Source organism: Lygodium microphyllum, chromosome 17, assembly GCF_053477565.2.
Source record: "Lygodium microphyllum isolate KBCC chromosome 17, Lygodium_microphyllum_v1.1.10, whole genome shotgun sequence".
Lineage (NCBI taxonomy): Eukaryota > Viridiplantae > Streptophyta > Polypodiopsida > Schizaeales > Lygodiaceae > Lygodium > Lygodium microphyllum.
This window is the reverse complement of record NC_141151.1, coordinates 55728267-55742168: the sequence shown is the minus strand read 5'-3', so window position 1 is coordinate 55742168 and position 13902 is coordinate 55728267. Positions and strand designations below refer to the sequence as shown.

At 45.7% G+C, this 13902-nt stretch overlaps 1 protein-coding gene across 2 annotated transcripts in view; it reads left to right on the top strand.

Moving 5' to 3' along the window:
• Positions 1-321: 321 nt before the first annotated feature.
• The window catches only part of LOC148021909 (GTP-binding protein BRASSINAZOLE INSENSITIVE PALE GREEN 2, chloroplastic-like), a 35855-nt gene continuing 22274 nt past the window's right edge, over positions 322-13902 (top strand). The window contains exons 1-2 of one of the 2 annotated variants that reach the window (XR_015694417.1): positions 322-2085; positions 12287-12371. Coding sequence is in view for 1 of the 2 variants with exons in the window: in XM_087697427.1 (XP_087553553.1) it covers positions 463-2085 (1623 nt within the window). In the remaining variant the exon portion in view is untranslated. The remainder of the gene's footprint in view (positions 2086-12286; positions 12372-13902) is intronic. The other variant, XM_087697427.1, reaches the window with a different exon arrangement.

Here is a 13902-nt window from a genome sequence, read left to right as displayed (position 1 = left end):
AACACATCTTTGATGTGTGCCATTGGGCATAGATTTAATACTGTAAAAGTTTGCATTATGCACGTTAGCCATAAGGAGACTGCCAAGATAAATGGAAATGCTAGGTTGAATGATGAATACCCGAGCTACACTCTTATGATCATAAGAAAGCTCAATTTGCACAATCGTTTGTTATATTTATCTTCTTGATGCTAGGTGAGGAGCATCTAGATCCTCTTAATGGAGAGGAGGAATGGAGACGAGAAGAGGGAGATTTATATTACCCAAATAGCATCGAGTCTCACGAGAAGTAAAAATTGTAGTTTGTGATTTGTGATGGGTTTTGTGTTTATGGTGCATGCATGCCCTTACCTCCTCCTCGGGCTATGGTCGATGAGTCATAGCCCGATGAGGTGCAGTTTGGTGATGGGTTTTGGGTTTATGGGTGGATGCCCTTACCTCCTCCACCACGAGCCATGATCGATGAGGTGCCTAGCACCACCTCGTTTACTGCGGCAGCCACTGGCGATGGCGGCCTCTCTGTCGTCCTCCCGTCTCTCCGTAGCCATGGCTCCTGAAATATTTCCATGCTTCCAGTATTCGAGCTGCCCCTGCCCCTCCCTTTATCTTCGCCGCATTTCTCCGGACTGGTCGGTATGCTCCCCTTTCCCCTGCTCCTCCTCCTCATCTTGTGGATCCTTTTCGACCTCCTCTGCAGGGAACCAGAAGGCAGCCAGAGCGAAAATTTGCGCCGCCTCTGTGGTCGGCTTGCAGGAGTCCCGCAGGAGCGCCGGCTCCAGCAAGCCCCCCCTTCCAAAATCCTTCTCCATTTGCCCTGGCTGTGGCATCGGTATGCAGGCTGAGAACCCTGATGCCCCCGGCTTCTTTGTCGTTCCGCGCACCATGGCAGACGAGGCGGTCCATGGAAAACCGCAGCTGGAAGCAGAAGGCATGCAGGAATCAGCAGATAGCCGTGCTGTCGATGCCTTGTCATCCGAGGAGGGTGATGACGTGGTGTCCAAGGATGATGATGATGCTTCCGATACAGACACTGATGAGGTTGACTCTTATGATGAAGATGAGAAGGAACCTTCTCGGAAAACAGATTCCAAGAGGAGTTGGACAATTGTGCAGCTGGAACCCCGTGAAGGTGGAGGTGTACAAGTGACTGAAGAGGAACCGCTTAATGAAAAAGAATGGCAGAAGAGTTTGGATGGCTTTCGTCCTGCTGGACCTGAGTATGGTCGCAGAGTCAGTGGTGGTGATAGTGGCTGGAACCAGGTAGGAGGACCTAGTCCTGAGTTTGGTACAATAAAGGAGAAGAAGAAAAGAAAGGATAAGGATGATCAACAGGAGAGATTACTTGTGTGTGCTCGATGTCACCAGCTCAGAAACTATGGCAAAGTCCATAATGAAGATAAGGAAAATTTGTTGCCAGATTTTGACTTTGAGCTCACAGTTGGCAAGCGACTCACAAAGACATATGCTACACGCACAGTTGTTGTAATGGTCGTCGATTCTGCAGACTTTGATGGTTCTTTTCCAAGGCGAGCAGCATCTTTGCTCACTGAAGTTGTGGAAAAAGAAGGTGCTTCTTGGAAAGACAACAAGTCGGGGAATGTGCCACGTCTTGTTCTTGTAGCAAACAAGATTGATCTGCTACCTAAGCAGGTCTCCCCTATTCGGCTTGACCATTGGATCAGAAGAAGGGCCAAAGAAGGGGGGGCACCTCATCTGAGTGCATTATTTCTTGTTAGTTGCTTGAAGAATTGGGGAATAAAAGCGGTCTTGCAAGGCATTAAAGACCTTGCTGGACCTCGGGGAGAAGTCTGGGTTGTTGGAGCACAAAATGCTGGCAAGTCTTCTCTTATCAATGCATTGTCAAAAGTGGAGCAGGGGGCGAAACTGACTCAATTGACCGAAGCTCCAGTTCCAGGAACCACACTGGGTATATTGCGACTTAGTGGTATTCTCCCAGCTAAAGCAAAGTTGTTTGACACTCCAGGGCTTCTACACCCACATCAAGTAACTGTGAGACTAAACAGGGAGGAACAGAAAATGGTACAGGTCCGGAAGGAGCTCAAACCACGAACATACAGAATTGCGGTATGCTTGTTTGTCACCCTACCTGCATGTTAAGTCTTATAGCATTCGTTAATTTCTCAGAAATTCAGTTCCAATGTTTTCTGCCCTTGAGTGGTTTTGGGGAAAAAGTTTGAAAGAATTGATGGTGGCAATCTGATCAACCACTCGTTCCAATGTTTTCTGTCCTCTGAGTGGTTTTGGGGAAAAAGTTTGAAAGGATTGATAGTGGTAATCTGATCAACCACTTGTGATTTGAGCCCACTCTTTTTTACTTCTAGGTTTAGTCCTCCCTATTTTGTGCCCATTCTTTGGTGCTTCTTTTCTAGACACTCAATTAGGGACCTGATGAAGCTTTTAGAAACCAAATACATTATTCAAGTTGGCATGTGATAGGTCACTTATGACCTTCCATCAATGGTTGGACAAATGGAAGGAATGGGTATGAAGCTAAGAATATTGTTTCCAAATCTTACATCAAGCACAAGATAGTATCAATATGTTCTGAAATAAATGGCAACCACTTTGCCCCTGTTGCTTTTAATATCGACAAGTTTTGCTTAAAGACTTGTCATGGATATAGAAAGAAGTGTACAACATGTTTTCAGTCTACTGTGCTGGTAATCTTGATGTATTTTCCTTAAAAAACTTATAGTAGATTCAGTATAGATATAGAAACAAACAACATGTTTTGGGTCTTGCTACTACAATCATTACTCTTATATTGAACATCAAAGAGATATACACAATGTATAAGGCTACATATGAAACATTGGAAAGATATATGTACAAGGCTATATACGAAACAATTTGGGAATGAATAGAGAGGAGATCATTATAGGCCTCCCCATTTTTTACTACTTGTCCTGCTTGAGTTTAGGCACAATTTTTTTACACTTGAAGAAAGGACTTTATGTGGATGGGGCACTTTAGTCATAGAAGAAGAACTTCTATTCAGAGAAAGTTATATGTAGTATTTGAATCAATTCCTTTTGGGATGATTTTAAGAGCTAGATTCTTTTTGGGATAATTCTAAGAGCTAGACAAGTGCCAAAAAAAGGTGGCAATTTCTTGGTGGCCTAATGTTCCCTCTTAGGCCCAAAAAGGGTGATCAAAGAGGGTGAAGAGAAGGCTCTGAGTCTTGACCCAAAATGTGTGAGAGTGCACAATAGAAAGAGGAAAGTGAACATGGAGAGGAGACAAAGAGAATACAAGAGAGAGAAGTAACAATGTGATTGCAATGGCTGAAGGTACAAGGCAGCAACAATCAGCCCCAACATGTAGCTCTATGCGTTGTGTGGGCATCAAATGGTAGCAAGGGGATGAGAGAATGAGGAGGGTTGGCTGATCATGAAGGATCAATGATGGATAATGGATCATGAAAGTGGGAGGGTAGGTTGCCTTTATATAGGTGAAAAAGAGGAAAAACCCTAAATGTGATCATACCACTAAAAAATACCCAAAAGTGTACAAAAGGAAATGCACTAATATGCCCTTAATCTAAAGTGTCAAATATACATAAAATGATAGATAAAGACCACTCTCGCAAGGTGCCGCTAATGATCCATGGTGCTCTAGTTATAAGGCTCCCATTACGAGGAGAAGCCATATGTGAGCATGGACATTGGGTGGGTCTTGACTTGTATGTCAGATGAGGTCTATGTGATTGGATGGTAAAAAGGTGACCTTTGTGGATCTAGCCTTTGGGCAAGATAGAGTAGTTATATTGGTAGTAACTCGAGGCACAATGCATCGAGTTGCAGGGTGTGAGAGTTATTAGGGACCCCTATTTTGGGGTTCAAGGGTAGCGCTCTCGGCTTGATGGTAAAGGGAATATTTCTTGGTTGACTAGGAAAGGTTCACAATACGATCGGACATGCCGACCTTTCGGGCTATAAAAGGAAGTCCCCTCTAAAGCCATCATCAATCTATCTTTCACTCAGTTAGAGTTCTTCCAACTACCCTTAAGCTCTTCACTTATCATTTGTTTGGATCGTCATTTAAGCTTCACGGTGGAAGTGCATAGGTGGACAAAGCCATCTTTGTATTAATTTGTTTGAAATTAATGTAGCCTTTTTTGTCTTCTCATATGTGCTGTGTGCTCTCTACTCCTTGCTCAGATTTTGTCTTATAGAGATGACCACACAAGACACACAACTACTAATACCCCCTCTTAGATCTCGGATGTAGCTGAAGGCCAAAGGAGATGCGGATTTGAGGGTGGTGAAAAGAGTGTCAATGCGGATGTAGTCTGTTGATGAAGAAAGCCAGTGAAGGAGCAAGATGTTAGAGTTCATAGCCTGTTTTTTAGGCAGCAGCACAGCTGGTCCAGCAGTCGGACCAGCTGCACAGTCGGACTGTGCAGTCGGACTGCCACGTCGGACTGCCACGTGGCAGTCCGACTGCCTGCAGCCATTTTTATCAGGCTGCGCCCCATTTTTGAGCCCCGTTCTAGGTGATTTTTTCGCCTATTTATTGCTGACGTTTTCACCAGTCTGGCCACTATTCTCTGTCGCGGATTACAGACCGGTGCCGGGCAGATTTCTGTCTCTGTTCACAGATTTCAGACAGCAGACAGTGCAGACTGCAGCAGACTTCGAGGTGGACAGCAGGTCGCATCGTCGAGGTGGAGACACGCAGTCCAGCGCACTGCGCCCGTGTATATCTTTGTATTCAGCATTCTTTATACAGCAGATCTTCATTGTACACTGTCTCTTTCTCTCCCTTTTCTCTCTGCGTTCTCTCTCTCTCAGTCCTACGCTTCCGCACCGCTGCACTCTGACATGGTATCAGAGCAGTGTTTGAGGGCTGACTGAGCGCAGAATCAACCTGAAGAGGAGTTTCCATCGCGACACAAATTTGCGTTTTTTGCGTTTAAGGGCAGACAGGAGGGTTGCGCCTTGGAACAAGGCTGAAACGAGTGTGGGCGCACAGGAAAGGAGTACAGGTGGTGGATTTGCTGCTGATTACTGCTGTTTGACGCGGAGAAAGTTTGAGTTTTCAACCTAAAAGTGCAGGTTTTGCTTTTTCATCGCCTCCGGCGGGTGAAGAAGCTTCGGGACGCGGAAGAGCCTTAGCAGGCTGAGTTTACTTAGTCAGAGGGGGCTGCTTTTGCGTTTGAGAAGGCATTGCAGGTGAAGATGTCTACAGAGATGGACTTGGAGTTCCAGGCGATTATGGACCTGAAGGTGCCTGTCCTACCGGCTCTTCCTACAGATCAGAAGCTCGACGGCGACAACTACCGCATTTGGCGCGTTATGATGTTGGCCATTCTGGAGTCCTATGACTTGGCGGAGTTGGTACAGGAAGATATTGACCGGCCTTCGGTAAGAGATGAGTCCAAACTCTCTTCCGATGCTCGTGCGGAGTTGGCCAGGGCCCAGTCTCATTGGGACAAACTGAATGCCAGGATTCGATCCTTTCTCTTTTTATCATGCACTACAGCCGTGATCGCTCACATCGAGCACTTAACGGTGGCTCGTGAGATTTGGCTGGAGCTTGATCAAATGTACAATCGGATGACCCTGATGAAGAGGGTTTCTTTGGAGGTACAGATGCGAACCTTGTCCGTCAATAAGTCTTCTTCGCTAAGGGAACACATTAACAAGCTAAGGCAGCTACAGATGCAGGTTCAGAATGCGGGGAAGCCAATTTCCTCCGAAGACATGGCGATTACACTCTTGTCCCAGTTGCCGCCACGATTCGGTACATTCTACTCTGCCCTTATTGCTTCGGGGCGAGAGTCTACTCTTCAGTGGGAAGAGTTGGTTCCTATGGTCTTGGACCAAGAGGAACAGTTAAAGGGACAGAATGCTTCCAAGACGGAGGCGTTGACAAGTCAAGCCTCTCAGAAGAAGGGGAAGGACCAAAAGAAGAAGAAGGGGGATAACAAGTCCAAGAAGGACAAGGACAAAGACTCCACATGCCATATTTGTGGAAAGACTGGCCATTGGAAGAAGGATTGCCCTGACAAAGACTCGAAGGACACCAAGAAGAAGGAAACCAAGGATTCTGGAGCGGTGGCTGCACCCTCATCAGCTGCATTTCTACATTTAGTTGTCATTGAGGACGCTTCACCGAATGCTTCTGATGCTGCGATGGCGGCTCCCCAATCTCGAGAGTGGATTATTGATAGTGGTGCCTCACGGCACATGACTCCTTCATCAGATGGTGTTGCCCAGCTGTGACCTTCGCGTGGGCAGGTTCTCATTGGAGACAGCTCTTCAGTTTCTATCGCAGGTCGGGGTAAGATGCAGCTTATTCCGGATGGACGAGGTGGCACCCATACCTCAGAGGTTTTGCATGTACCAGGATTAGGGTACCATCTCCTTTCAGTTCATAAGATTTGCTCCCTTGGTCTTTTGGTGGAATTTGACAGTTCTACTGTGCGAGTCCTTGATCGTGAATCGAGGAAGGTTCTATCATCTGGATATGAGGAGAACGGCATTTACAAACTGAAGTCTTTCACTGCCCTCTCTTCTCTTCTTCTTACCTCAGAGTCACAGTCTGAATTATGGCATGCTCGGTTTGGTCACCTGAACTATGACTATCTTCGGAAGGCGTCACGTGGACAGCTTGTTCGAGGGTTGCCGGATATAGTGGTGAGCCAGCAGCCATGTGTCTCCTGCATACGGGGGAAGCAGCATCGGGATGCCATTCCCCACACAGCTTCGCGGCGGTCTACTTCACCGATGGAGCTAGTATCTACGGATCTATGTGGCCCTATGAGGAACGAGTCCCTGTGTGGGAGCTCGTACTTCATGCTGATCGTGGATGACTATAGCAGGATGATATGGGCCTACTTTTTGGCACTAAAGTCAGAAGCTTTCTCGCACTTCAAGGATTGGCTTCTCTTTGAGGAGAACCGATCAGGCCGGAAGTTGAAGACCTTGCGATCCGACAAGGGAGGTGAATTTGTGTCTAATGAATTTGCTCGGTTTTGTGCAGATAGAGGAATTCACCAGGAGTTTGCCAATACCAATACTCCTCAAGAAAATGGTATTCTAGAACGGAAGAACCGCAGTGTGATTGAGATGGCGCGCACCATGATGGAGCACCGACAGACCCCTCAGGTTCTGTGGGCCGAGGCTGTGGCTACTGCAGTCCACATCCTTAATCGATCCCCTACTTCGGCCGTGGAAGGGATGACTCCATTTGAGGCTTATTTTGGGACGAAGCCAGATGTTTCTTACTTTCGGGTCTTTGGGTGTGATGCCTATGTTCACATTCCCAAGGCTCACCGTGACAAATTTGAAGCGGCTTTCCGAAAACAGGTATTTTGTTGGCTACAGCTCCCAGTCCCAAGGCTACCGACTATATGATCCCGTCAAGCGGGATGTATATACTAGCCGTGATGTGCGGTTTGTGGAGGTTCCGGCTTCTTCAACGGGTGAGGAGCATCCCGTTCTTGGAGATCCAGGGGAGAGTTTGGCTCCTTCTACAGTTCCGCTGGAGCCTGTGCCGTTTGATTATGATTCTGTTTCTGACACAGAGTCTACTGTTCCACCGGATCCTTCTGAGGAGTTACTACCGGTGGACATTCCAGAGTCTTCTACTGATGGAGAACGACCAGGGGAGGTTCGGCCTCCTCCTCGCTGGGCCCGTGACACACTCCGTGATTCAGGGATCGAGGGGGTTCCTGAGGAGTGGGGACCGCAGGATGGTCCGCGGCGGTCACGGAGGCACCAGGCGCATTCTTCGGAGCTAGTTTGCTCCAATTATTGTTTGATGTCCCGAGTTATGCAGGATCGAGAGCCCACCTCCGTGAAGGAGGCTTTACAATCCGCCCCATGGAAGAAAGCTATGGAAGCTGAGTTGGAGGCTATTGAGAGGAATGGCACTTGGTCACTTGTGCCACGCCCCCCGAAGAAGAAGGTGATTGGAGTCAAGTGGGTCTTCAAGACCAAATATCTCAGTGATGGTACTTTGGATAAGCACAAGGCTTGCCTTGTTGCTAAGGGTTTTGCCCAGCGCCCAGGGATTGACTGTCATGACACCTTTGCCCCTACAGCTCGTATGGCAACCATTAGAGCTGTTCTTGCTTTGGCTGGCCATAGGAGATGGCCTGTTTATCAGTTAAATGTGAAGTCGGCCTCCCTGAATGGTGATTTGAAGGAGGAGATCTACGTTGAGCAGCCTCCTGGCTTTGGTTCTTCGGATGGGAAAGTCTACAGGTTGAAGAAGGCCCTGTATGGTCTCAAGCAGGCCCCACGAGCTTGGAACGAGAAGATTGATTCGTTCCTCCAGACTCAGTTGGGATATTGGCGGTCCAAGGCCGATCCGCAGCTGTATGTTCACACTTCCGGGGAAGGTTGTGTGCTGTTTGTATTATATGTTGATGATTTGATTGTCACAGGTGATGATGCACAGCAGGTCCAGGAGACAAAGTCAGCTTTACATCGGACGTTCGAGATGACGGATTTGGGGCTACTCCATTTCTTTTTAGGCCATGAGATTTATCAGTCTCAGAGGGGGATCTTTCTCTCCCAACAGAGATATGTACAGGAGCTCTTGGTGACTTTTAAGATGGAAGATTCTCGGGCCCTCTCTACTCCTATGGATCCGAACTGGAAGGCCACTTCCCACTCAGCTTCTCCTTTGGCGGATGCTTCCCGCTATCGACAGTTGATAGGGTCCTTGATTTGGCTTCTCAACACGAGGGTTGATCTATGTTTTGCTGTTGGGCTCTTGGCAGGGTTCATGAGTGAACCTAAGACGGTGCATTGGCAGGCTGCTCAGAGGATACTTCGGTATCTAAGGGGGACGTCTGATTTGGGGATTCATTACCCCGCAGGGACAGATGGCTCAGATCTTGTACTTGCAGGTTGGAGCGACTCGGATTGGGCCGGTGACGTGGACCACAGGCGGTCTACAACAGGTTACTGCTTTACTTTGGGTGCAGGTGTTATTTCATGGAGTAGCAAGAAGCAGCCCACGGTAGCCCTTTCGTCTACTGAGGCGGAGTATCGGGCCGCATCTTCCACCACATGCGAGGTAGTGTGACTTCGGAGATTGTTGGAGGAGCTTGGGTGCCCCCAGCCTCGTCCTACATTGCTGCGATGTGACAATGAGAGTTGCATTGCCTTGGCAAGGAACCCTGTTTTTCATGCCCGGACGAAGCACATTGAGATTCAGTACCACTTCATTCGAGAAAAGCTTCTGGATGAGAACATCACTGTGGAGTATTGCAAGACGGAGGATAATCTTGCGGATTTGTTTACGAAGGCGCTTCCTCAGGCTCTACTTCGGCAACATTCCAGATCCCTCAGGCTTCTGCCCTGTCCAGGCTCTGAGAGGGGGTGTTAGAGTTCATAGCCTGTTTTTTAGGCAGCAGCACAGCTGGTCCAGCAGTCGGACCAGCTGCACAGTCGGACTGTGCAGTCACGTGGCAGTCCGACTGCCTGCAGCCATTTTTATCAGGCTGCGCCCCATTTTTGAGCCCCGTTCTAGGTGATTTTTTCGCCTATTTATTGCTGACGTTTTCAGCAGTCTGGCCACTATTCTCTGTTGCAGATTACAGACCGGTGCCGTGCAGATTTCTGTCTCTGTTCACAGATTTCAGACAGCAGACAGTGCAGACTGCAGCAGACTTCGAGGTGGACAGCAGGTCGCATCGTCGAGGTGGAGACACGCAGTCCAGCGCACTGCGCCCGTGTATATCTTTGTATTCAGCATTCTTTATACAGCAGATCTTCATTGTACACTGTCTCTTTCTCTCCCTTTTCTCTCTGCGTTCTCTCTCTCTCAGTCCTACGCTTCCGCACCGCTGCACTCTGACACAAGACCCTCCTCTCCACAGAAAAATCTAATCAAATGGAAGGCCACCAAAGGGCACAAGAAACAGAGAGGCCTTGAACAGTTTACTCTTGAAAGCCCTAGTGGGGAATGGGTGAGCCAAGCCTTGAACCCAACTATGAGACAGTAGCATGAAACTATCAAAGGTGCCATGAGCTGCATAAAAACACAAGGGACCAAAGGCCGAGCGATAGGGGATGCGAGCTCGATGATGAAGAAAAGGGTTAGCCATAGAAAGAAATATCCAAAGTAGACTAGAAACCGTGAACAAACTCCTCACGATCTTAGGAAACCTCCTCTTAGTGTCCAATATCCAACATTAAAGTGGTAAAGTGTGCATTTTCAGTTTACGTGAATTTTGTGCTTGCTGCAATTAGTGCTTAATTAGGTTATTTACTATCCTATTCGAGAACTAAGGCTAGTTTCATGGTTCCATTGCTGGGATACCATTAATTCCTTCGGATTGGTGGGCATGAGGCACTAGATTGAAGGTTAAAAGCTTTGCTCTAGTGCTGAAATCGTATTCAGCTGAGCATTACATCAAGAATGGCTTTAGATAATGAGATGGGATCAAGTTGGGATCACGTCTCTCAATTTGAAAATTCACAAAGTGTTAGGAAAAATGCAATGCCTGATCTTGGACAAGGCACGAAGCATGGGCAGCAAGCTGAGAATGAGGGAATTGGATAAGAGGTGGGTCCTTCTAGGTCTCTTGAAGTTGATGACTAGCAAGAGAAAGAGGAACTTGATGACTGGTGTAAAGAGTAGCTGAGGACAATAGCTGAAATGTTAATGCAATTGGCAAATGATCCTCAGTTCATGCACTTTTTGAACCCTTTAAAGGAGGGCAGCAAAAACAAGAAGAGGAAATCATCTTCAAGAACTTTAGGACAGCAAGATGCATTGAAGAAAGAGCCAATACAACAACATGATGTTCCAAACATGGGTAGCGAGCTTAAGCAAATGATGCTAGTGGTGCAATTGATGCATATGCAAGGCTAACTAGACGTACCAATCCAATGTTTTTTTGGGACAATAAGACATGTATGCAATTGTAAGGCAGCTCGGTTACTTTGGTGGCGGCACTAGTTTTCATGCTATGGTGAATCAGGGATCACATACGGGGATGTATGGCACATCTCCTTATGGTATGCGACAACCAATGTGTGGTGTGCAAGGCTTAATGTATATGGGTATGGCTGGTAATATGCATAACCCCATGTATAATAATGTTGGCATAATGTTGGGGAAAAAAGTGACAAGTTTGGGGTGATGCATGTATACAGCCCATTGTGTTTGGGACTCATAGTATTAATGGTGGTCATGCAAATGCTTTACATAGTACTTGCATGAGGGAAAATGTAGCCAGTAATGCATGTAATGTATGGGAAAATATATCTTGGTATGGTTGGTAGTACGCAAATTTCCATGCACAGTCACATTGCAATGGTCCAAAGTATGCAAACAAGAATGTTTCTTAATACATTTGGTACTCTTAGCATGTCAGGTATACATGAGGGGCTAGTCAACTGGATGCAATGTTGCATATTAGTTAAGTTGGAATTGCAACAATATTAAAGTATAAAGCATTGCAATGCTTAAGGGAAAGAAAGGCCTACAACTCAGTGAAGGTTTCGAGGCAAGTAAAGTTAGAGGTAAAGTTTCCATATACTTCTTAGTGAAGCTTCAACATTGTCTCACCGATAGATGCAAAATGGATGGAAGAGGATGACTTGGCAAACTTTTACCTAGATGCCTTTCAGGCAGAGCCCACTTCAATTCGGGCTTAGTTAGGTTCAGCAGAGCAGGGGTTCGGAGTATTGCTTGATGCTCAAGGGGAAGGTAGCACTTTCACTCCGCCAGTTTTGGACAACTCTTGTATGTAGTGGATCTTGGATGCATTCAACATGCATCCAAGGTATTGTGCTGACAATATGTTTGTCATGAGGTCACTACTCAGTGTACTAGTCACAGTGAGATGTATGCAGATGAGTATGAGTTTCACCCACCTGGGTATTGAAACTATAGTTTTGTATCAGTTTATGAGTAGTTTAGCATGAGTTTTTGCCTCAGTTTGGAGACAAAATTTTTGATTAGTTTCAGCTTAGTTTTTGATGAATTTGAGAACCATTTATAATTACTTTTGGGATCAGTTTTGCATTAGTTTCTAATCAGATTTTGCAATCAGTTTGTGAGTAGTTTGGGATCACATTTGCAGTAGTTTATGATGTTGAGCTAAAAATGCATTAGCTTCACTTAAACAGCCCCAAAACATGCTTAATTAAGAAAGAAACCTTGTTTATTTAAAAAGAAATGTGTTTGTAGAGAGCATTTGTATTCCATAAGCACAAACCCACTTGGGGGCCCAAACTTTCTATAAATAGGTATGCTACCCTCCATTTAGCCTTAATCTTGTTTTTGCAAATTTCAGGTATTTCAACTTGCTGCCCACACATCGGACGCGGAGGTTATCGCAGTCCAAGCTGGCCATTGCTGTCTACAACAGTCTGATGCCTGTTTCTAGCCTACCATACACTATTTAGAGCTGATTTCAGCATGCTAACGTTGCTATTGATTTTTCCTGTGTTTTTAGTCATTTTTCCTCCTACAGCTTGCGTTTGCTGTTTTCTCTCTCATGAAGCAATGTGGGATCACATTTGTAGTGGTTTGTGATGTTGAGCTAAAAATGCATTAGCTTCACTTAAACAGCCCCAAAACATGCTTAATTAAGAAAGAAACCTTGTTTATTTAAAAAGAAATGTGTTTGTAGAGAGTGTTTGTATTTCATAAGCACAAACCTACTTGGGGGCCCCAACTTTCTATAAATGGGTATGTTGCCCTCCATTTAGCCTTAATCTCGTTTTTGCAGATTTCAAGTATTTCAACTTACTGCCCACACATTGCGCATGGAGGTTATCGCGGTCCAAGCTGGCCATTACTGTCTACAACAGTCTGATACCTGTTTCCAGCCTACCATACACTGTTCAGAGCTGATTTCAGCATGCTAATGTTGCTGCTGATTTTTCCTGTTTTTAGTCATTCTCTCTCCTACAGCTTGCGTTTGCTGTTTTCTCTCTCATGCAACCAACATTTTTAGTATTTCTCTCATGCACTGCTATCTGCATCAAATCCAGCCTTCCTTAACTGCGTTTGCCGGTGTTCGATATCCAGTGGTTGCCTTGCTGTGATTCGAGATCTGTTCGGAGTACGATACACTCTCTAGCTTATTACCTGCCTTGATCCTTCAGATATAAGAGTTCAAGATATAGTATTCATTCACTACATAGTGTGTTTGTTGCATAAGCATTATATATTCAATAGTCATATCATTTCATTCATTCTTTGTATTCATTGTCTCTGAGTTACCCTAACCCTAATTGTGTTCTTCTATTAGTCTGTGCTTTGTCATATGATGTTATTCATGTTTTTGTGTTAGGATATTTCTTCACATGATATTAGAGCCGAGTTCTCTGAGAGAAACTTAGGCCTTGATCTGAAAGCTCTACACAAGAAGTAGGAACAAGAGAAGGGCAGATGTTACATCAATAAGTGTAACTTATTGGGAAACAAGCATGAGAGCTTCCATTTGCCACCCAACCACGCTCAGGAAGATGCTGGAGTAACCCGATGTGTCTTTCCTGCCAGCCGTCCATTCCTAGTGAGTTATACTAATTTTATGACTCACTTACTTCCTAAGCTCCCCTAACCCCGTATAGGTGCCCAAGGCCCCCAAACGGTTCTCTCTCGTGCTTGTTTCCCAATAAGTTACATTTATTGATGTAACATTTCCTCCCCCTTAATAATCGGTTTCGTACTTGAAAACGATACTTGGAAGGTCCAACTGTAAATTGGGAAACCTTTTTCTTAAAGTGTTTACTCACAGCTTTCTTAATATTTTCTTGAGCAAATCTTAACATACTATTCGTATCCTCCAAAAAATCCTTTGTTGCTTGAACCTTTTCCTTGTGCAGTCCTACTGTATGAGGAGCTCTGGGCTGAAACCCATACATTAGCATAAATGGACTATATCTAGTGGAAGAGTGTTTG